At 35.0% G+C, this 25,031-nt stretch overlaps 1 protein-coding gene across 1 annotated transcript; it reads right to left on the bottom strand.

Moving 5' to 3' along the window:
* Nucleotides 1–3,193: 3,193 nt before the first annotated feature.
* On the bottom strand, nucleotides 3,194–23,666 carry LOC148938723 (uncharacterized; the record flags this gene model as incomplete). The annotated part of the gene is made up of 4 exons (XM_089107590.1): nucleotides 23,597–23,666; nucleotides 16,411–16,556; nucleotides 4,706–4,882; nucleotides 3,194–4,627 (listed from the first exon to the last, which is right to left on the bottom strand). Coding segments are annotated over exons 1-4 (1,827 nt in total), but the record flags the coding sequence as incomplete, so codon positions are not given.
* Nucleotides 23,667–25,031: the final 1,365 nt, after the last annotated feature.

Raw genomic sequence — 25,031 nt, 5'->3', positions numbered from 1 at the left:
CAGTAATACCGATTATATCTAATCTATATATTTTAGAAAGGGTGTCTAATTCATTAAGTTTTTCAAAGTTAAGGCTTTCAGCGTTGCTCAACAAAAGTTTGGGGAATCGAAAGCGACTTGTGAAGGTACCATTTTTACACTTTACTTTTTTTATATCACAGGTGGGGTCAGGGGTTAAAGTGGAATTCTTGACGGGGGCTAAACTTGGATAGTGAGAACAAGGGACAGGGGGATCAAATCCGTCTTTTTCAAATACAATTGCATTTAATTGAGCAGGTACTAGAGGAGACTCTAAACAGCGGTAACTATTTGAAGTTTTAAAAACTCTGCATGGAGGTGTTTCAAGTGGATTGTTCTGCTTGTTTACTCTTGAACCAGAGTCATACTGGTAGGGTAGCCAGGGGGGATAAAGTGCAAGGGAAGGGAGAAAGGTTTCCTGGTGATTTGGGAATAAGTCAAATTGGGAGTGTTCATTATATGGGGGGGGCAAGATGATGCTGAGGGAGGGAAGTACGGTGGGAGTGTCTGAGAGGGGAGGGGTTGGGTTTGTTTGGGCAAATAACGGGTGGAGTCCAGAACCGGACGGTAACTTCTTGGACGCACGGAGAAGAACGGAGTCGAAAGGAAGTGGATTTTTGGGAGGAATATGAGTGAGGGGGGGTTTGGGGATGGTCCGTATTGAGTGAAGTGATTTTGGGGGTTGGACTGACTGGGCACGCGTAATTACTTGGGGCGGGGGATTGTTTCGAGGGAGGGATTCCTGAGGTATACTGCTCTGTATCGGGTATGCAGGGGGATAAGACTGAAAGTCGAATGGAACACAAACTAGGGGAGGGGGGGAGGGTGGTGAATACTTTCGGCGTCGCTCTAAAAAACTTTCGGTTTTAAACCTGCGCTCCAATCCTGAAGATACATGAGCAAAAGTACACGACTTATCAATACAAGATAAAACAGAACACAGATCAACATGGTCAAAAATACACTTATCAGACACACAAACTCCCGAAATAAAATGACGACAAATATGTAGAAATTTGCATTGTTTGCGGAACTTGCAGAAACCACTATCAAAATGCTGAAGAGAGTTCGCGCGGCCAACCACCTTCCAATCTCTCACTTAGTGCATGGGAAGTATACTATAACGACCCTTTTTCTGATAAGACTCCTTCAATCAGCGCAACATTTTCTGCTTGTGTTCATTCACTACTGCCCGCTTGATTCACGCAATCAAGTGGTTCTTGCATGACTTTTCTAGTATTGGCTTCAAATTAATAATTTAAAGTGTGCATTTTTAGCGTTTAACTGTGGTTACCCAGTTTCTGTTTCTATCGGTACTTCTGCTATTTCTTGCGTTGATTCATTTGTGTATCTAGGAGCACAGTTCGCTTGTACGTTACATCAGACAAGAGAGGCAATATGTTGTCAAATAGTGGAAAGTTTTTTGGTCTAGTCATGATTCAATTGTACAAAATCAGGGTAGATTTTGCCGGAAAGATCTTGGAAAAATCTCCTCCTCTTGTGTTGCGCCCCACGTTACGTGTTTGCTGGGAGTGTTCCTCCTCCTGACAGGAAGAGATATGTCGCGTCTTAGAAAAAATTACTTTAAGTTTTGTAAATATTTCCCATATCTTCCTTCTAGGCACAGTAATTCAAAATAATTCGCAATTTCCATGTCCGGGATTCTTTCCGTCACTTAGATAGTACTGAGCTCCGTGCTATGCGTAAATCAGCATCAGTAAAGTCGCACCTTGTGCCTAGTTTTTGTAAATAGTGTTTTTTTTTTTTTTTTTTAATAGTAATAGTAATTTATTAACACACACAAGGACAATACATTTTACTCACTACCGACCCAAGAACCTGGGGTCAGGTTGTCCTAAGGGTAGGCATATATCAAAATTTCATATTCACAACAGAAATATACAACCTAGGCCTAAAAAAAATAAAATAAAAGAAAAAATCATTCCCCTTCGCACGCAGTTCCTACCACCAATCACAAAATCACCATACTTGTCCTCCAGGTACAAAAAAAAATTTATCCAAAAAAAAAAAAAAAAAAAAAAAAAAAAAAAAAAAAAAAAAATTAAAAATAAAATTTCTCATATAACATTCCTTTTATTTTATTTTTAAATTCCTTCAGATCCCCTATTTCTCTTAACTCTTTATTAACCCCATTCCACAACTTTAATCCCCTATAAATAGGCGAGAATGTCGACCTGGCAGACACCACGAGCGGGGCATGTAAATTTTCCCTTTGGCGAGTTTCATGATCATGAATCGAAGATCTAGCTTTTAGCATTCCTGAAAAGCAAGACGGTAATAATTCATTATTATATTTGAACATAAATTGAAGGCTATAAAAATCTCTAAGGCCTGCAGCAGGTAATACTTTTACATCAATATAGGTAGCTCTAACGGATACAAGATTTGATTTACCAGTCAACACACGGATTCCGTTATTTTGGATCACTCGAACTCGATTAGTAATTGATGGAAACGTACTCAGCCAAATAGATGAGCAATACAATATATGTGGATGTATAATAGAAAAATACAAAGTGCGAAGAACAGAAGGGGGTAATACATGTTTCAATTTACGCAGTATTCCCAGATTACGGCACAGGATTCCTGACACCTTTTCAACATGTTTCCTAAAAGATAGTGTTTCATCTAGCATAATACCCAAATATCTAACACACTGATCACGCTTAACTTTACCTTCCAGGTAACTCACTTCTTGGATCCATGGGTAGTAATTAGATGTACGCGAAAATATTACAAAACTGCTCTTTGATGGGTTTACTTTTATTTTATTAACTCTTAGCCAGCTAGACACTTGATCTAAACACTGTGTCATTAATTCAACTAAAAGGCGTTCTGTTTTTGCAATGCAAATCAATGAAGTATCATCGGCAAATAGAGGTACTGTAACGTCACTGTCACTGTGAAACATGTCGCTCATTTTAGTTTTCGCATCCTTCAGGGACAGTACAAGATCAATTACAAATATCAAAAATAGCAAGGGGCCAAGAACGGACCCATGTGGCACACCACAATTCAAATCTACAACGGAAGAAGTAGATCCATTTATTCGCACATACTGCTGCCTATTAGACAAAAAACTACGTAGGAAATCAAGAGCAGGCCCTCTAATCCCATCAAATTCACATTTTTCAAGCAATATACCATGGTCTACAGTGTCGAAAGCTTTTATAATGTCCAAAAAGATGGTAGACACTTTAAAACCAAGGTCCAGGGCAGTGTTCACAACACCACAGAGATAAGCCACAGCTTGTTCGGTCGTGCGTCCATTTCTGAATCCAAACTGGGTGGATGTTAGTATTGAATGGCACTCTAAATAATGGTACAACCTCCGGGAAAAGCACTTTTCCACAAGTCTTGACATGACCGGTAAAACGGAAATCGGGCGATAGTTACTTACCTCACTGTGATCACCCCCCTTCTGAACCGGTGTAATTCGTGCCAACTTGAAACAAGATGGAAATACTCCCTGTTTAAAACAAAGATTTATTAGGTTAACTAATACATGCGATATAGCTGGCCACAGATATTTAATTATCCGTAGAGACAAAATGTCACTACCAGCTGCACTATTTTTCATGTCGAAAATTATTTCTTTTACTTCACTCTCGGTCACCGGTTTCAGGTAAACTGAAAATTCTGTTTCGCTATTTCCAAGGTAATGTTGGAAAGGGCGGTCGCCATCCACTATTCTTACTCCCTCAGCCACATTATGTCCAACTGTAGCGAAGTGGTCAACAAATTCTTGGGCTATATCAGACGGGTCACTTAATTCTGCACCTACTCGACCAATAATCTGATCCGGGGCGACTGTGTGGGGAGGATTTATGAGCTGTTTAATTATCCGCCATGTTTTATTGGGGTTTCCAGCTGCATCACCAAACTTTTTCTTATAATGAGCTTCCTTTGCTTTTCGCAAAAGTCTATTTAATGCATGTCTGTAGTTTTTGTATATCCTTTCATTAACATCACTAGGTTGTAACATTTTCTTTTTAAACAGCAAATCCCTTCGATTTATTGATCTGAGCAATCCTTTTGTCACCCACGGCTTCTTAGGCATTTCTCTGCGAGCTCTTTTCCGTACCTCTTTAGTGCAACTAATCAGCAGATTATGCAGTTTATTATAGAATTTCACAAACTTCGCATCAGCATGATCAGGTAGAGCTAGCTCTTCATCCCAATTAACATCCATTATTTTGTTTTTACAATCACGGAGGGCACTAGGATCCAGTACTTGTGTAATCTTATTAAACCTGCCATTTACCGAAGGAGAAGTCTGCGTCGATGTTGAATATGAGCCAAAAACACCAAAGTGGTCCGAGGTATCACTAACCAGGACACACGGATTAGAAAACGGTACATTTGTAAAAATGTTATCAAGGCACTTCGCAGTTGACGCAGTTACTCGAGTACTTACATTAATTGACGGAATCAGGCCATAAGAAATCATCATATCTAATAGAAGATTAGTCTTTTGACCAGGATCAATTAGGTCAACGTTTAAATCACCCATCAAAAAACAAGGGGTCTCCACTGGAATCATCTCTAGCTGCTGCTCATGGAGGTCCACAAATTCAACAACCGCACTCTATGGTGGGCGTTATGAAACAATAAAAAAACTTTGTAATTTATAAATATACAACTTTAAAACAAACGACTCAAATACCATTTCTTTATAAACCGACATATCACTTTTTACCGTTACCTTAATATCCGAGCGAACATACGCTGCCAATCCCCCATGTTGACGAAGCTCCCGATTTTTGGTGAATAAAGAGTATCCAGGAATCCGCAGCAATTCAGAATTATGCTTGTTAAGCCAGGTTTCCGTAAGGCCTCTTACCTGAAATACAGAGAGACTAGATATATCATTAATAAAATAAAAGCTGGAATTCAACCCTTGGCAATTTATATGGAAAATACTGATCTGCTTCTCATCCCCCCGGCTCTCCGAAGGGACATCACTCAAAAACACATACCTTGAATCCTCACATGCCAGCCGACAGCATCCACCAGGATCAACGTTCTCACTCAAAATTTCATTATATCTTTCAAAACTTACTTTTTTACTTTCCAACTCCTTAAAATCAGGTGTACCTGGAGGTGATTCATTCATTCTAACCAATTCTTACAAGAAACCTTGCGTGCGAAAGAGGGAACCAATAAAGCATATAAAATGTCCACGGCATTCGGTTACAAAAAACAACACATAAAAAAAAAACAAATTCCAATTTACTCCCAACCATCTGGTCATTCATAAATAATGTCAATATTCTTTTCCAAAATAGAACTATATTATCGAACCAAATTCCGGTCGCAGTTAACGGGCATTGGTAATTTTCACCAAAACACATACAACAAAGAAACAAAAACAAAAACACGTATTGGGTTTCTGCATTCGCAGTTTCGCCCATTACATTCCCTAATACTAGTGGGTATCGTAGCTATTTCAAATCATCACATTTATTAACACACATTTCATAACACACGAAAAAAAAATAAAAAAAAAGTAAAATGTTAAGTGATTTCTATTGTCCATTTTTTTATTATTTCGTATATATTACACATCTTACATTGTGTTTTTATAGTGGGTTTGTAATAGTGGGTTAATGGGTCCTTGGTATGCTAAAAGTAACTATTTTTCCTAAGAAGACTTTCAAGGTTTTCAAAACCAAAGCATAACTTCCGTATCTATCCTAAAGTTTCGTGAAATCATACTGTATAGCCTGATTTCGAAACAAAGAAGTTTTTTATTATTTATTTTTAAGGGTCTACCAATACAGTTATGCATGTTCATCGTCCCCATCATTCAATTCTGACTCCTGGGTCTGAATTTACCTTCCGGATACCACAAAATGCAATAATATGAGGGGCATTACAAAAATACCTGACATTTTTGTAAGGAACCCTTTTTTATGACTCTGAAGGAGTTGTATTTCTGGTTTTTAGAAGGTTGAATGGATCTCTGAATTTCCCTAAAAATGGTCTAAATCAATAAGAGTTCCAAATAGGAGTTCCAAATTGATTTCGTCATGGAAAAGGCAGTGTGGTCATGGAAAAAAATACCAACATCGCATATATGGGGATGACAGACCAACTTTAGAATCAGCAACCTTTCATTTGCTATTAGAAGAATAAAATGATAAGTTTAGCACCTACAAATTCAGCATTATTCCATTTTTAATTAGAAGAATATTCAACGCAGTATTACAGAATCCAGGAACAGGGTTTGAGATTTGTATGTCAATGATCAGTTGCAATTAATCTACCTAGGAAATTTATGATTATTGTAAAAACTTTATTCAGCGAAAAGTTAAACTTATCAAGAGAAGTTATATAGCATACTATGTCAAATAACCGGTCCAAACAGGTGACCTAAGATTTTGAAGAAAATTTTACCACCTTTATTCAACGAAGTATTACAAAACTCAAGAACAGTTAGTGAACTTTCTAAGTCAATTGACCGGTAACCTGCTTTGACCTAAGATTTTGAAGAAAATTGTGCCACCTTTATTCAACGCAGTATCAAACAGTTCGTGGTAACGAACTGTAAGTAAGGAGCGACCCGGCTCAATGGTAACCGAAACTCTAGAAAACGGGTTATTGATACCAATAGATATAACAAAAGAATTAGATTCCAATGCTGATTTCAAAGATATAACTTTCATCAAGTTTAGTGCTAACCATCAAAAGTTACGCGCCTGAGAAAATTTGGCTGATTTTCAAAAAAAGGGGGAAAGACCCCCTAAAAGTTATGAAACCTTAATGAAAATCACACCATCATATTCAGCGTATCAGAGAACCCTACTGTGGAGGTTTCAAGCTCCTATCTACGAAAAAGTGGAATTTTTCATTTTTTGCCAGAAGAAAGATCAGGGATGCGTGTTTATTTGTTTGTTTGTTTGTTTTTGTTTTTTTCCCCAGGGGTGATCGTATCGACCCAGTGGTCCTAGAATATCGTGGGAAGGCTCAATCGAAAGGAAATTAAACGTTCTAGTGCCCTTTTTAAGTGACCAAAAAATTGGACGGCAACTAGGCCCCTTCCCACGTTATTTTTTTCCCGAAGTCACCCGATCAAAATTTTGAGATAGCCATTTTGTTCAAGATAGTCGAAAATCTGATAAATAAGTCTTTGAAGATGACTTAATCCCCCGAAGTTCCCAGAGGGAGGGCTAAAAGTTATGAACTTTACCCAATGTTAACATATAGTATTGGTTATTGGGAAGTATACAGAAGTTTTCAGGTGGTTTTTTTTCGGTCAGGGGGAGGTATGGGGGGGGAGGTGGTTATGTTGGAGGATCTGTTCATGAAGGAAGTTTTCATGGGGGAAGGGAAATTGCCATGAAGGGGGCGCCGGACTTGCCAGCATTATTTATTGGTTATTGGGAAGTATACAACCATTTTCAGGAAGGATTTTTTCTGGAGGGGGGGCTAGAGGAGGGAGTTACTCTGGAGAATATTTCCATGGAGGAGGTTTCTTTGGGGTAAGGGACATTTCTATGAAGGGGGTGCCGGATTTTCAAGCATTATTTAAGAAACGATCAGAAATTAAATAAAAAAAAACAAGTTTTTTCAACTGAAATGTAAGAAGGAATATTAGAACTTAAAACGAACAGAAATTATAACATATGTGATGGGGTTCTCCCCCAAGTCAGTACCTCGCTCTTTACGCTACAGTTTTTTTTTAGTGCTTTCAAAAGAGCTATCTATTCTAATTAAACGGCCTTTGTGATTCAGGGGTTTCTGAATCAAATTTTTTTTTAACTTTTAACTTAAAGAGCGTGGTATTGACTAAGGGGAGAACCCCTTCATATAAGTAATAACATATACGTAATAAAAAAAACAATAAAAAAACAAGCGATACGGCTCAATAGTAATCGAAACTTTTAAAAACGAAATTTTGATGTCAATAAATGTATCAAAAGAATGTGTTTATAATGCTGATCCTAAATATATAATTTTTATCAGGTTTGGTATTACTCATCAAAGGCTACGAGCATGAGAAAATTTACTCGATTTTTTAAAGAGGGGGGAAACATCCCCTACAAGTGAGAGAATTTTAATGAAAATCATATCGTCAGGTTCAGCGTTTCAGAAAACCCTATTACATAGGTTTTAAGCTCATTACTGCAAAAATTTGTAACTTTGTATTTTTTGCCTGAAGAAAAATATACGAATATAGAAGTTAGTTACGTAAGTTAATTTGTAAAGACATCCATTTAGCAAAAGAAAAGTAAAATTTTTATACAAATAAAAGCTGCATTAACTAAAAAACGATCAGAAATTAAATAAAAAAAACAAGTTTTTTAAACTGAAAGTAAGGAGCGACATTAAAACTTAAAACGAACAGAAATTATTCCGTATATGAAAGGGGCTGTCCCCTCCTCAACGCCTCGCTCTTTACGCTAAAGTTTGACTCTGTCTCACAACTTTATTTTTTAAAACAATAAAAAACTTTAGCGTAAAGAGCGAGGCGTTGAGGAGGGGACAGCCCCTTTCATATACGGAATAATTTCTGTTCGTTTTAAGTTTTAATGTCGCTCCTTACTTTCAGTTTAAAAAACTTGTTTTTTTTATTTTATTACAAAACTCAAGAGCAGTTAGTGAACTTTGTAAGTCAATGGACCGGTAACCATCTTTGACGTTATATTTTGAAGAAAATGTTGCCACATTTATTCAACGAAATATTAAAAAACTCAAGAGCAGTAAGTGAGGATTGTAAGTCAATTAACCGGAGAAATGCTTTGAACTAAAATTTTTAAGAAAATGGTACAAACTTTATTCAACGCAGTATTACAAAACTCAAGAACAGTTAGTGAACTTTGTAAGTCAATGGACCGGTAACCTGCTTTGACCTAAGATTTTGAAGAAAATTGTACCACCTTTATTCAACGCAATATTACAAAACTCAAGAACAGTTAGTGAACTTTCTAAGCTACCAAGACCATGAGATGAGACCAGTAACCTTCTTTGAGCTAAGATTTTGAAGTATTTTTTACCAAATTTATTCTTCTAATTATTAAAATAATCAAGACCAGAAAGTAATCATTGTAAGTAAATGGACCGTAGACCTGCTTCGAAATAGAAGTTTTAAGACTATTATAACACCTTATTCAAAGACTTATGAAAAAAATCAAGAACAGTAAGTAAACTTTCTATGTAAATTAACCGGTAACCAGCTTTGACCTAAGATTTTGAAAAAAATTGTACCACCTTTATTCGACGAAGAATTAAACAACTCAAGAGCAGTTAGTGAAGAGTGTATGTAAATTAACCGGAGACCTGCGTTGACCTATAATTTTGAAGAAACTTATACCACCTTTATTCAACGAAGTATTAAAAAACTCAAGAGCACTTAGTGAAAATTGTATGTAAATTGACCTGTGACCTGCTTCGACCTAGAATTTGTAAGAAAATTGTACCACCTTTATTCAACTAAGTATTAAAAAAATCAAGAACAGGTAGTAACCTTTCTATGTAAATGGACCTGTGACCTGCTTCGAACTAGGATATTGAAAAAAATTGTACCACCTTTATTCAACGAATTATTAAAAAAATCAAGAACAGTTAGTAAAATGTGTATGTAAATTAACCGTTAACCTGCTTCGACCTAAGATTTTTAAGAAAATTGTACCACCTTATTCGACGAAGTATTAAAAAAATCGAGAACAGTTAGTGAACTTTCTATGTAAATTAACCGGTGACCTGCTTCGACCTAGGAATATGAAGAAAATGGTACCACCTTTATTAGACGAAGTATTAAAAAACTCAACAACAGTAAGTGAAATTTCTAAGTAAATTAAACGCTGCCATGCTTCGTCCTAGGATTTAGACGAAAATGGTAACAACTTTATTCAACGAAGTATGAAACAACTCAATAACAGTTAGTGAACTTTGTAAGTAAATGAACCGGTGACCTGCTTTGACATAGGAATTGGAAGAAAATGGTACCACCTTTATTCGACGAAGTATGAAAAAAATCAAGAGCAGTTAGTGAACTTTTTAAGTAAATGAACCGGTGACCTGCTTTGACCTAAGATTTTTAAGAAAATGGTACCACCTTTATTCAACGCAGTATTACAACACACGAGAAAACTTAGTAATCTTTGTAAGTCAATTATCCGGTGAACTGCTTCGACTTAAGTATTTTGAAAAAAATGGTACAACCTATAAACAACTAAATATTACAAATCTCAAAAACAGTTAGTGAACTTTGTAAGTTAATGGACCGGTAACCTGCTTTGACCTAGGATTTTGAAGAAAAAGATACCAACTTTATTCAACGAAGTATTAAAAAACTCAACAGCAGTAAGTGAACTATGTATGTAAATTGACCGGTAAACTGCTTTTAACTAATAAATTTAAGAAAATTGTAACAACTTGTGTCGACTACGGATGAAAAAAATAAAATACTTAATTTGAAGCTTTGTATGACAATTAAACGGAGAAAATATTTTACCTAATTTATTTAAGTCAAATGAAAAAACATACTTAGCATAAAACTTACAAAAAAAGAGAAACTTTATATTTCTTTGTCTTGCACTTATCCGGTAAACAGCTTTGACCTCATATTTTTAAGAAATTGGTTACAACTTTATTATACTAATTTTTTATAATCAATAGAAAACTGATTTATCTTTGTAAGTCACTGGACAGTAGTACATATTCTAAAGAATAGAATGATGAAAAATGAGACAAGATTATAATCCTATAAAAGAAACATATAACATAAAGTTAGAGTGCATTGTAATTCAATGGAACAGAGAACTGAGTTGTACTCATATTGTTACAACCCTTGTCCCACCTTTATTCAACTCAGTATTAAAAAACACAAGAACAGTTAGTGATGTTTGTAAGTTACTGAACCAGTAACCTGCTTTGACCTAATATATTGAAGAAAATGGAACCACCTTTATTCAACTCAGTATAACAACAATCAAGAACAGTAAGTGAACTTTGTAAGTAAATAGACCTGTGACCTGCTTTGACCTAAGATTTTGAAGAAAATGGTACCACCTTTATTCAACGCAGTATTACAAAACTCAAGAACAGTTAGTGAACTTTGTAAGTCAATTGACCGGTGACCTGCTTTGACCTAAGATTTTGAAGAAAATGGTACCACCTTTATTCAACGAATTATTAAAAAAATCAAGAACAGTTAGTGAAATTTGTATGTAAATGAACCGTTGACCTGCTTTGACCTAAGATTTTGAAGAAAATGGTACCAAATTTATTCAACTAAGTATTAAAACACTCTAGAGCAGAAATTGTACTTTTAAATTAACTTAACCTTTTAACTGATGTGACCTCCTATTGGTATGAACAATTTACCACCTTTTTTCAACGACGTATTAAAAAAATCAAGAGCAGGTATTGAAATTTGTAAGTAAATTAACCGGACACCTGCTTAGACCTTGGATTTTTCAGACAATGATACCAACTTATTCAACGAAGTATTAAAAAACTCAAGAGCAGTTAGTAAAATTTCTATGTAAATTAACCGGAAACCTGCTTTGACCTAGGATTTGGCAGACAATTTTAACACCTTATTCTACTAAGTATTAAAAAACTACACAGCACTTAGTTATATTTGTATGTAAATGGACCGGTGCCCTGCTTCGACCTAGGATTTTGCAAAAAATGTTACAAACTTTATTCAACGAAGTATTAAAAAAATCAAGAGCAGTTAGTGAAATTTTTAAGTAACTGAACCTGTAACCTTCTTCGACCTAATATATTGAATAACTTTGGACCACGAAGTGACTCCGACGAAGAAAAATAAACAAGTAGTGTTTTTTACATGTGTTAGTAAATTGAACTTTCCAAATCAGTTTACTACTAAATAGTAGAATCATGTCCATAACTTAGACTTCTATGTGTTAATCCTATAACGAACATTTATTGAAATTTGAATTTAACTTGACATGAGACATGCTTTGTCCTCATATTTTGCAAATAATGGTACAACCTTTCTTCAGCGAAGTATTAAAAAACTCAACATCAGTTAGTGAACTTTGTAAGTCAATGGACCGGTAACCTGCTTCGACCTAAGATTTTGAAGAAAATTATACCACCTTTATTCAACGCAGTATTACAAAACTCAAGAACAGTTAGTGAGCTTTGTAAGTCAATGGACCGGTAACCTGCTTTGACCTAAGAATTTGAAAAAAATTATACCAACTTTATTCAACGAAGTATTACAAAACTCAATACCAGTTAGTGAAATTTGTAAGTAAATGAACCGGTGACCTGCTTTGACCTAGTATTTTGAAGAAAATTGTACCACCTTTATTCAACGCAGTATTAAAAAACTCAAAAACAGTGAGTGAAGTTTTTAAGTAACTGGACCGGTAACCTGCTTTGACCTCAGATTATGAAGAAAATGTTACCACCTTTATTCAACGAAGTATTACAAAAATCTAAAGCAGTTAGTGAAATTTTTAAGTAAAGGAACCTTTAAACTTCTTTGAACTTATAGATAGCAAAACATTTTTACAACTTTATTCAAATAAGTTTGAAAAAAATCAAGAACTGATAGTTATCATTTTAAATCCATTGAACTCTAAACTTCAGTGACCACATATAATGAAAACAATGGTACAACATTTATTCAACTAAGTATTAAAAAACTAAAAAACAGTTAGTGAACTTTGTAAGTCAATGGACCGGTAACCTGCTTTGACCTAAGATTTTGAAGAAAATGGTACCACCTATATACAGCGCAGTATTACAAAACTCAAGAGCAGTAAGATAGCAGTGTAATTCACTTAACGAGAATCGTTAAATTACCATCTAATATTAATAATTGTAGTCCAAATGGTTTAGAATCATTATTCCTAAAATAAAGAAATTGTATTTATCTTTGTCAGTTAATTAACATTAAAACATCTGGGTCCTCATATATTTTAGACAATTTTAACACATGTCTTATAATATGAATTACAAAAATCAAGAAAAGAAAGTGAAGTTTGTAAGTTAATGAACCGGAAACCTGCATTTACCTAAGATTTTTAAGAAAATTGGACCACATTTATTCAACTCAGTATTACAAAACTCAATAGCAGTTAGTGAACTTTTTAAGTCACTTGACATGTAACCTTCTTTGACATAATTTAAATAATAATAAGGTTAAACGATTTTTCAACTAATTATTAAATAAAACATTAGCATTAAGTTAACATTGTAAGTCAATGGAACTTTGAAATGAATCTACATAAGATTTATAAAACAATGATACTACATTTATTAACCTAAGAATTACAAAACTCAAAAACAGTTAGTGAATTTTATAAGTAAATGGACAGGTAACCTGCTTTGACCTAAGATTTTGAAGAAAATTGTACCACGTTTATTCAAAGCATTATTAAAAAACTCAAGAAAATTAAGTGAACATTTTAAGTAAATGGACGTGTGAACTGCTTTGACCTAAGATTTTGAAGAAAATGGTACCACCTTTATTCAACGCAGTATTACAAAACTCAAGAACAGTTAGTGAAGTTTTTAAGTTAATGGACCGGTAACCTGCTTTGACCTAAGATTTTGAAGAAAATGGTACCACCTTTATTCAACGCAGTATTAAAAAACACGAGAACAGTTAGTGAAATTTGTAAGTCAATAAACCGGTAACCTTCTTTGACCTAATATTTTGAAGAAAATTGTACCCCCTATATTCGACTCATTATTAAACATCTCAAGAAGAGTTAGTTATGTTTGTTATTTACTGAACATTAACAATGATTTGAACGAAGATTTTGAAGAAAATTGTACAAACTTTATTAAAATAAGTAATAAAAAACAAAATAACAGTTAGTGAAGTTTTTAAGTTAATGGACCGGTAACTTGCTTTGACCCTTAAGTGATTATTTTGTTTAGTATAAATACAGGTTGTTTTTATTTTGATATGTCAGTGACTCTACTGATGATGATGACCGACTGTGTCATCGAAATATTTAGAGTCTTTGTTTATATTTTTGATTCACTGTCTTATAAAAGGACCTATCCTTATTTGGAACTCTTCAAATAAGGATATCAACGGGAAGAAAACAATTTGCTATTGAGTCTAAAAGAAATTTAAAACGAACAGAAATTAAATAAACAATCAATGCAAACAAACATACAATAGATATTAATGTAAGTTAATAAATAAATCTTAAAACGAATGAAACATAAATTTCATTCGAAATTAATAGCGACTTTTGACGATATTAATAAAAAAAAAATTCCGAAAAATAAGTTTTTCAAAGAAAAGTAAAGGCCATTTTAAGCTTAAGCTCAGCAGATACAGATACCTTTTAAAATTCCAACACAAAACGACCAAAAATTACTATTAGAGAATAAATGAAACCCAAAACGAACAGAAATTGAATAAACAATAATAGCAAAAACATACAACAAGTAATAATATAAATGAATAAATGGATCTTAAAGCGAGTAATGCTTAGATTGAATATGATTGAATTTAGATTAAATTTTTTGACGGTGTGCCAGGGGCTTTAAGATTTGAGATTGAAGTATTTAGGTGATGGGGAAGTGTTTTTTCCTGGGATCCTTAAATCTTCATCCCGGGAGACGATTATAGCAGTGACTGGATTTATAAAAGAGGATTTAAAAACATACGAGTAATGGGTTTATGGCTTTGGTTTGTTTTTAGTAGTTATACCATTTATTTAAGTGTAAACTGGCTGCTGTGTTATATAATCATTGCAATGTTTGTGTATGGCCTAGCGGCTGAATAAATTATCTATCTATCTATCTATGAAAATCAAGCTTAAAGCGAAAAAAAATATTTTCCTATTGAAGTACAAATGAAACTTAAAACGAACAGAAGTTAAATAAACAATCAATTCAAACATACATACGATAGATATTAATGTAAATTAATAAATAAATCTTAAAACGAGTGAAACTTAAATTGAATATGCAAATCAAACTTGAAACGAACAAAAATCACTACAAACAAGAGGTTGGGTATGACCTCCTTCTCTCACTGTAAAAATCGAAAACCTACTGCGTCATTGGCGCTTTACTGAAAACGAATTTTATGACAAATATTTTATTTTATACTTAATATTGAAAATAAACATTAAAATTATAGTAACATTTGAACCGATGGGCTTTCAGCAATTAATATCATTATACATCAAGTATTCAGTATAATTTATTAGCTCTTTTTAAAGTAGTTAAAGACGAATATAGTTTCACTTCAAACAAGTGTTTGGATACTGTCTCCTTTCCTAACTGTAAATAAAAACCAAAAGCCTACTGCGTCATTGGCGCTTAACTGAAAACGAATTATATTACAAATATTTTATTTTCCAGTTCTTACATTATTTAAAATAAAAATATAATTGCAGTGAAATAAATTCTTTAACTGATGGATCTTTCAACAATTAATATCATTATACATCAAATATTCAATTTGATGTTGTTTATACTTTCCAACACTGTTCAAGACGCATATAATTTTCAGTAAAGCGCCAGTGACACAGTAGGTTTTAGACTTTTACAGTGAGAGAAGAAGGTCATACCCAAACTCTTGTTTATAGTGATTTTTGTTCGTTTCAAGCTTGATTTGCATATTCAATTTAAGTTTCACTCGTTTTAAGATTTATTTATTAATTTACATTAATATCTATTGTATGTAAGTTTAAAATGGCCTTTACTTTTCTTTGAAAAACTTATTTTTCGGAAGGTTTTTTCTAATTAGTATCGTCAAAAGTCTATATTTTCCTCATCGGTACACAGAATTTTACATCCTAGTTTACATCTTAGGTTTCAGCGGTAGCTAACTACCTAGCAAGAGACGATCACACAGAATATTAAGAAACATAATGACCCGTAACTCCAAAAATAGACTCAGATCAAAAGAAAAATTACATCATTAGAACCACCTTGTTCGAAACCCTTATATAGGAAACTTACTTTCCGTTGGCTTGACCATCATGGGAAATATATTGGCTTGAAAATAGAGAAAAGTGGAAGCTCCTACAGCATTCTGCCTAAACGGCATCTTGTTTTCTCTTTTCTTTTTCAAAGATATTTTGGCACTGGAATATTGTAGATAGTTGTTCAATGGCTCATTTTAAAGGAAATTACTAGATATTGTGCAATTTATTCCATTAATTAATAATTCCATTGGTCAAATTAAAAGAAATTCCCTAAATACTTCCCAATCAATTAATAGTAAGTATGTTTCTGATTTAAAGTGGGCTACTAGACGAGATGATCATTTTTCGGTCCTTCAACTCAATACTCAGGGTCTATGCTCTTCTATTGATCAGTTGAGGCAGATAGTTATTGATGGGCGACCCGATGTTATCGGATTGTGTGAGACTTTTCTTAATTCTAGCAATGAAATGCTTTTAGATATACCCGGTTACAAAATGGAGAGACTAAATCGTAGAAGGATGGCAAAGGGTGGAGCAATGTATATTTCTGATATTTTTCCGTATACTGTTTGAAGCGATCTGTCAAGGTGTGATAAACGGGCTTCTTAATCACAGTTTGCTGAAATTGATCTAAGAAATAAAACATCAATTATCTATAATTTTTATAAATAATCCAGTGGATCCATCCCTGCTTATCTTCGGGTTCTTGACAATACCTTGGAATCAATAGGTAGACATCCATGTGATATTAAAATAATAGGAAACTTTAACTTAAATAAAATTAACATGGCTTCCTCCACTACGGTGGATTTTCTCTCAAATATGCTCACTGCTGGGGTTCTACCAACAACTTGTATTCCAACACGTGTAACTGATACGTCAGCCTTTTTGATTGATAACATTTTTTCGTCTCTTAATTTGGTTCGGAATTCTGTTGTTGTGAGTGATATTTCAGACCATTTTCCTGTATTTTCTAGTTTTATCCTTGAAAAAACATTGAATAGGGACACTCCAGCATCTGCTTCAGCTTCTTTTAGGTTTGGTTTGAATGAATTGATCCACCTTCAATCCCATTTAGCTGAGAAGACATGAAATGTTTTTGGTGAAGATAATGATTTTTGTTCAAAGTTTGATTCCTTTTATGAGTCAGTAAAGGAGTCTATTTGTGACGTATGTGCTCTGTCCTCCTCTACTTCAAGGTCAAAAGGATCTATCCCTCTTAATCCATGGATGACCCCTGGTCTTCTAAAAAATTGGAGATGAAAAAATAATCTCTGGAAAGCTTTTAAGTCAGCAAAGCCATCTTTGAATAATGCACGTCTTCAGCAATTCAAACTCTACAGGAATGTTTTTAATTCCTTATGCCGGAAGGCTAAATTCCTTTATTATTCCAAAAAATTCTCGGATTGTGGGAAAGATATTCGAAAAGCATGGCAAGTGATCCTCAAACGTTCTTCTCCGGCTCCTTTTATCCCTCCAAGTCTTGTAGTTGGTGATGTGGTTGTTGAGGGTATTCTATCTGTTCAAGAAGTCTTTACATCATATTTTGCCAATATTGGGAAAACCACTGATTCTTCAATCAGGTCTTCAAAGTCACAACCAGAATACAAATCTTATCTTGGTCCGTCTTATCTCAAATCATTGGTGTTATATCCGGCTTCTGATGTTGAAGTAGCCAGGATTGTAAATAGCTTGAAGGGTTCTTCGTCGTCTGGCACTGACTGTATTCCAGCTATGTTAGTTAAGTTAATTCTTCCTTCAATTATTTCTCCATTGACGAAGCTTATAAACCTTTCTTTGAAAATGGGACTTTCCCAGTTCTCTTAAGTAAGCTAGAGTAAATGTTTTATATAAAAGTGGATCAAGAAGTGATCCAGGCAATTATTGCCCTATATTTTTGCTGTCTGTTTTTAGACAAATTTTTGAAAAGACCATTCTTTCCCGTCTACTTGCTTTTCTAGAGGCTAAAAGATTTTTTCATTATTTTCAGTTTGGCTTCCGAGCTAAACATTCTACGGAGCATGTGTGTGGAGCTCTCTTGACCGGTCTCCACGCTGTAAGTGACTCTGGTTTGATTTCTGCTACTATATTCTTAGATGTTCGTAAAGCTTTTGCCTCTTTAACTCATGAGATTATGTTGTATAAGCTATCACACAATACTGTAAAAGGATGGATTCATGCTTGGATTGATTCCTATTTGTTAGGTAGAACCATCTCCGTAGAGTCCCTCTCCCGCTTTTAGCCTGAAGTTTAGTGTGGTGTTCCTCAAGGTTCTGTTCTTGGACTGTTTCTGTTTTTTATTTGTGTTAACGACATTATAGTGGCAGTCATGAATCAAAAACCTACAGTTTGCTGTCGCCTATGTCCTCCTGAATCTTTCAATGCTAAAAAAAAATCCAGCGTTTTCGCAGGATGTGGACACTCTCGTTGCTTTCGCTGATGACAGTACCATTGGTACTGTAGTAGGAACTGAGTCTGAGATGCTTCCCAAATTAGTTGACCTTTTTGAGAGAGTCGTGCTTTGGTTTTATGCAAATTGCCTTGCCCTAAATGTTTCTAAGTAAAGTTTTTTAATTTTTTCACGTATTTATCTGGCGTGCCCTGACTTATCTAAAATCCAGCTTTCAAAGGGCTCTCTCAGTAGACCTAAGGAACGATATGTCCAATTTCTCGGTATTCTTCTCGATGAAAACCTTTCATTCAAGTATCATATTGGACTAATTAATATGAAGATCTCAAGGAGTCTTGGAATTTTGAGGAAGCTAAAACACGTTATATCTGGATCAGTTTTAAAAATTCTGTTCCATTGCTTAGTTCAGTCCTACGTCTCTTATTGCCCTACAATATGGATGTCAACTTTCTCTTCTTTTTTGAAACCACTTTCTAAATTATATGATAAGGTAAGAAGGCTTATACAGGAAACAAATTGTTCTACATCTAACCCAACTAGCCTATTACTTGATTTGCAGTCTCTCTACACTCTTTCGTGTGCGTCTTTCACTTTTCATTAAATTCATGGTGATGTTCCCACAGCCCTTCAAACTACTCCTTCGTTCGTCACTGATAGGTCTTTGCATCATCTTTGTAATTCAAGGAATATTAATATTTTATTTACTCCATCGGTGAGGTCTGACTTTAATCCATTAACTGCTTGTCACATCGTTTGGAATAGCCTACCTGAGTCAGCTAAAGGATGTCACTCGTTTGGTACTTTCAAAATAATCTTAAGAAATTTTTTAATGTCTTGATTTTTCATGTTTAAATATATTTTTGTTAATTTTTATTATTATTATTTGGGGGGGGGTGACACTAGCCTGGGCTGGAAACATTTGTTTTGAGGGGTTTTGAGTTTGTATAATATTTTTTTTTGTGGTTTGGTTTCAAATATATATTTGGAATTTGGTTTATTTTATTGCAGTGTCCTACATCTTTTTTTTTTTTTTTTGGGGGGGGGGGGGTCTCATAAAATTGCTTTTTGTTTGGGTCTTTAATTATTGTTTTTTTTCTCTTTCTGTTTTTTTTTGTGTGTGTGTGTGTGTTGAGTCTTTGAAAGGTTGAAATGCAATGCATTATATTGAAAATACTTGTATTTGTTTCATTTTTGTTTCTCCCCTGTTTTTTCCTGGCCATAGAGCCTTACGGGGGAGTTTATATAATACAAGCATCTTTCGAAATGTTGCTTATCTGGGGTATGGTGCCAAACTAAGGAAGATGTCTTACTGTTTCAACTAAGAAAAGCCATAGGCTTTTTCCTGTTTATAATCCGGGTCTCTAAAAAAGAGCAATGCGATAGTTAGTTTAAAATTTTACATTAAAATATGATCATTTGAATAACAAACCATTGCATAAATTGGACTTAGTTAATTACTTGATTGTTTGATATAGTAAGAGATGACCTTAAGAAAATCAGGTAGCAGTAAGTTCCAAGGTTTATTCTTTACTAGGTTTTTATACTAGAGGCAATCTTGAATGAGCGTAAATACGTATATAGGCTAAAAGATGCATAAATTTTATTAGCGAAATATATTGAAGACTCATCCTGAAACAAGAAATCTACAAGACTTTTTATTCTACATACAATTTTTATTAATAAATAGATATATAAACATTATTGAAAAACTTTATTCTTAGTGTACGGGGAACATAGCAATTCATTATTTTATGGTAATACTCTATGGTAATTCCCAGCCTGTGACACTCAATGGCCGGCTCGTGGCGCTTTCCGGGACGTATTATAGCTGTTTTGTAGTTTAGCTTGTCTGTGTTAACTTTCAGCTGCTTCCAAGTGTGTCTTGGAAGTTTTTCGTTTGAAATGTATGATTTAGGATGTTTACTTTGGCTGTTTCGTGGTTTAGATTCCCTGTTTTAGCGTTGTTGGCGTTTCCAAGTGTATTAGGAATTTTTTCGTTTAAAAGCATTATTTAGGATGTTTAGCTGTGCTCTTTCATGGTTTAGCTTGTCTGTGATAGCTTTTTTGATTTTTAAGGATTGTTTTGGAAGACGTTGTTTAGTTTTACTGTTTTGTGCTATAGCTTGTCAGTGTTTACTTTGGTGGTATTTCCAAGTGTGTTTTGGAAGTTTTTCGTTTGAAATATATAATTTAGAATGTTTAGTTTTGCTGTTTCGCGGTTAAGCTTGTCTGTCGATCGTTATTAGTTTTTCCAAATGCATTTTGGAAGTTTTGCGTTTAAAACCAATGATTTAGGATGTTTAGTTGTGTTGTTTCGTAGTTTAGCTTGTCTCTGTTAGCTTTGTTAGTATTTCAGAGAGTATTTTGGAAGAATTTTTTTAGCTCTGCTGTTTCCTGGTTTAGCTTGTCTGTGTTAGCTTTGTTGATTTTTCAAAGAGTATTTTGGAAGAAATTGTTTAGTTCTGTTTCGTGGTTTAGCTTGTCTGTGATAGCTTTGTTGATTTTTCAAGGGCTATTTTGGAAGAAATTTTTTAGTTGTACTGTTATGTGCTATAGCTTGTCAGTGTTTGCTTTGGTGGTATTTCCAAGTGTGTTTTGTAAGTTTGTCGTTTGAAACATATAATTTAGGATGTTTAGTTTTGCTGTTTCGCGGTTTAGCTTGTCTTTTTTAGTGTTATTAGTTTTTCCAAGTCTATTTTGGAAGCTTCTCGTTTGAAACGCATGATTTAGGGTGTTTAGTTGTGTTGTTTCGTAGTTTAGCTTGTTTATGTTAGCTTTGTTAGTATTTCAAAAAGTATATTGGAAGAATTATTTTAGCTCTGCTGTTTCGTGGTTTAGCTTGTCTGCGTTAGCTTTGTTGATTTTTCAAAGAGTAGTTTGGAAGAAATTGTTTAGTTCTGCTGTTTCGTGGTTTAGCTTGTTTGTGTTAACTTCGTCGGTGTTTCCAAATGTATATAGGAAGTTTTTTTTTAAACGTATGATTTAGGATGTCTACTTGTGCTGTTTTGCGGTCTAGCTTGTCTGGGTTAGTTTTGTTGGTGCTTCCAAGTATGTTTTGGAAGGTTTTCGTTCAAAATGTATGATTTTAGATATATTGTTATGCTGTTTTGTGGTTTATCTTGTCTGTTTTACCGTTGCTGGTGCTTCCAGGTGTATTTTGAAAGTTTTTCGTTTGAAACATATGATATATGATTTTCTTTATGCTGTTTTGTGGTTTAGCTTTTCTGTATTGGCTTTGTTCTTTTCCAGGTTTATTTTGGAACTTTTTCGTTTGAAAAGTATGCTTCAGTATGTTTCGTCGTGCTGTTTCATGATTTAACTTGTTTATGTTAGCTTTTTTGGTTTTTTCAAGTGTATCTTGGAAGTTTTCGTTTGAAACGTACAACTTATGATGTTTAGTTGTGTTGTTTCGTAGTTTAGCTTATCTGTGTTAGCATTGCTGGTGTTTCAAAGAGTATTTTGGAAGAAATTGTTTAGTTTTGCTGTTTCTAGATTTAACTTGTCTGTGTTATTGTTGTTGGTGTTCCAAGTGTATTTTAGAATTTTTCGTTTGAAACGTAAGATTTAGGATGTTTAGTTGTGTTGTTTCGTGGTTTAGCTTATCTGTGTTAGCTCTGTTGATGTTTCAAAGACTATTTTGGAAAAAGTTTTTAAGTTTTAATGTTTCGCGCTTACGCTTGTCAGTGTTAGCTTTGGTGGTATTTCAGAGTGTGTTTTGGAAGTTTTCCGATTGAAACATATGATTAGGATGCTTAGTTTTAGTTCAGTAAATATACCAAATTCTGGGACAAAATTGAAATATTAAAGGTTTTTAAACCGTATTGTAGAGAAGAAAAATTATATATAACATATCAAAAGTCTCCAAAAATCCCCTTGGCGGAACAGGGTAAACAACAGGAGGAAAGAGGGAAAAGTGGAAAAATTCATGGGCAGATTTATTGTGCGCTTGAATTTCACGTCTGCTCTTTTTCTGCGCAGAGAACTCAAAAAAGGAAGTTATATTGTTTTATCTCTGGACATGGTTCGATTTCTCCTTTTAGCGGGGAAGGGGGAGACAGGAAGCAGTTTCCTCGGGAGTTGTACAAAATGGCTGGTTAAAATAATTCCCCCAAGGTATTTTGACTTGATGATTTAAAAAAAAAAACATGCTATTAGATTCGTATCTTTCTTTTCTGCAGTGTTTTCACCGTAGGGAGGACAAAGCATCGGGCCTTTGGAGTAAGTGGGCAGATTTACTTCGACTATATAATAAAAACCTAAGACAAATATAATTGAAAAAAATGAAACAAATTAGGTAACTTCGGTAATTACAGTAGAAGATAATTACGGTTTTTATTGAACTAAGAAGGATAAGATCAAGGATTTGTACTAAACATCGTCTTCTACATCGTTATCAACAAAAACATCTTTATTGGAACACGCAATCCCTTGGCAGTCTTTGCAAGCAAGTTTGCAAGGCAATCCATTTTTTTTTTGGCAACTACAGCGTGAACTGTCACGGTTGGAACGCATGCAGCTGCGACGAATCACATTTAGCAAATGAGGCGGATTAGGTCTGATGTCTGTCATGATCGAAGTGAGGTGTCCGTCACATAATCACCAACCCAGTCTTTCGGGTGGAGTTCTGACGCAGTATTACGCCATTCCATTACCTGATAGAAGACTCTATAAGAATGAAATTTCACAGCCGATGTAGTTGGTGGAAGTCTCTCTCGGTTCAAAAACTTTGATGTCTTTGAGCTGTTCAGTTTTTAAAGAAAAACCTTGTACTTAGATTTACTGAGACACTCCCCTTTCTTCGCCTTATAAAAAAACATCAAAATATTTTCACCGGCTTGCTGGACTTCTTCCTTCGTAGAGCGCGGATTAAGGAATACTTCACAGTTACTCCTAAATTCTTCATGGCTTTTCAGGAATGGCAGAACAGCCTGCTTTCCTATCCCAAACAAACGGGATGTCGTGTCGCAACCAAGAAAAGTGTGGCAACAAGAATAGAGTAACAAACTTGTTCCAGCGATCTTTGATAAAGTTGATATGCCAGTATTTAGTTGACAGCGCTCTTGACTTGGTACTGGTTTTGAAATAGAGATCCCTGCTTCCGCAGGCAGGTAATGGAGGAGAAGGATCAGTAAATCATTTTTATTTCCGACTACTGTAGTTATTCTTTCCTAGGCTACATCAGAAGATGTCAATGCAATAAGAATTTCCGCATCTCTCTCTGCATGAAGGACAATGATGCTGGTTTGAACACGATTCTTACCCATAGCTCGAATAATTTTCTGCGTGTTGTTGTGATTCAACAAGAAGTTCTTCTTCCTTTGCAGCTTCATACTCAGTGTGAAATCTTCGGTAGAACACTGAATACCTTTGGTTCGTCTAACCTAGGTTACATCTTTGGTAGACGGAAATGAAGTGTAACCATCAAAGACGACGAAAGCATTTAATACTTCTGTGTCACGAATGAAATGTAACTGTTGCAAATCTGTTCGAAATTGTTTCCTGTTTCCCGTGGAATACCCTGGAGCGGCCATCCACCATCGATCACGTATTTTTCCGGCTCTTTTGATAGGAAGTTCACAGCCCTTTGCTAATTTTCAAATAGCTTTCACTAGCTCCGCTTTATCTGGCTGTCGAGGTAGGCTTGACGATTCGAAAAGGGCAGTATGATAGCTGGAGAATTCGAATCTGATAGTTTCTTCCATATCCCCTTCGGCTGTAGTTGCCGCTGCGGTAAGATGTTGCAACAGAAGACTTGCGTCAATTTGCATGTGATCACCGTCAGCTTTGGAAATGTTGCTTTGATAGGACATCATAACAGTTTGCTTTTGCACTTGAAGATGTAGGGATCGGCATCGCCGTCGTCCATTGACTTCAGATTTTTCTTCCTATCGCCTTTGCTGCATTCGCGTTGACATCCCTTGCTGCTGTCATACCATTCTATATATTGCGCAATTGAGTGAAGTTGTCGCACGGACAGGACTGCGCAAAAAAGCTATTAAAGCCTTTACGTCCTTTCGATCTTTCTATTCGAGCTGATCTTGCGGAAACGTGCTGGTCAGATGACACATACTAAACACCGGTGAGTGACTGCATCAGCCTACTAGTTTCAGCTCGTACTGGCATTGACATTGTCCAGATCTACCTTTGAGACTGACTCATTTCATTTCCTCTCGTGAATCCCATGCTTGTTTTTAGTGACCTCATCAGTACTTGCTCAATTACTAAGTCGGAAGAAAGCCTAGCCCAAAAGCTATCGCTTCTTCGAATGACAAAAATCCCATCCACGACGTCTTTATGTAGCTTTTGGTTACTTTCTTTCAGCTCTTCTATTTATTGAATAGATATTTTCGACAATTTCGAATACAGGTTGTGGCCTGCAGCTACAAAGTAAGGGAGCATCTCAGAGAGTTCTTGAAGATGCTGCACCCAGTTTCCGGTCCGTTCTGCCCTGATGGCCTTCTTAAGCACTCCGAAAATTTCTGAATAGTGAAGCCATATTTTTGCAGTTCTGTTGTTCTGCAGCGTGTCTTGAAACTGCATCATTCGTGTTTGGATTTGACGCACTACATCTGTATTGGATGCATCTTCAAGGGTTACTTCCTCATGCAGTAGAGCTATACATATTGCGGAAGCTTCTACAAAGTCGTGATGACTCGCACGTATGTCATCTGTGCAGTCGAAACCATACGATTTGC

The sequence above is a fragment of the Artemia sp. Qi Xiang Cuo genome, unplaced genomic scaffold (assembly GCF_049724085.1).
Source record: "Artemia sp. Qi Xiang Cuo unplaced genomic scaffold, ASM4972408v1 HiC_scaffold_3007, whole genome shotgun sequence".
NCBI classification, from domain to species: Eukaryota; Metazoa; Arthropoda; class Branchiopoda; order Anostraca; family Artemiidae; genus Artemia; species Artemia sp. Qi Xiang Cuo.
The sequence above is the reverse complement of the archived record's forward strand: the minus strand, read 5'-3'. Positions and strand labels throughout refer to the sequence as shown.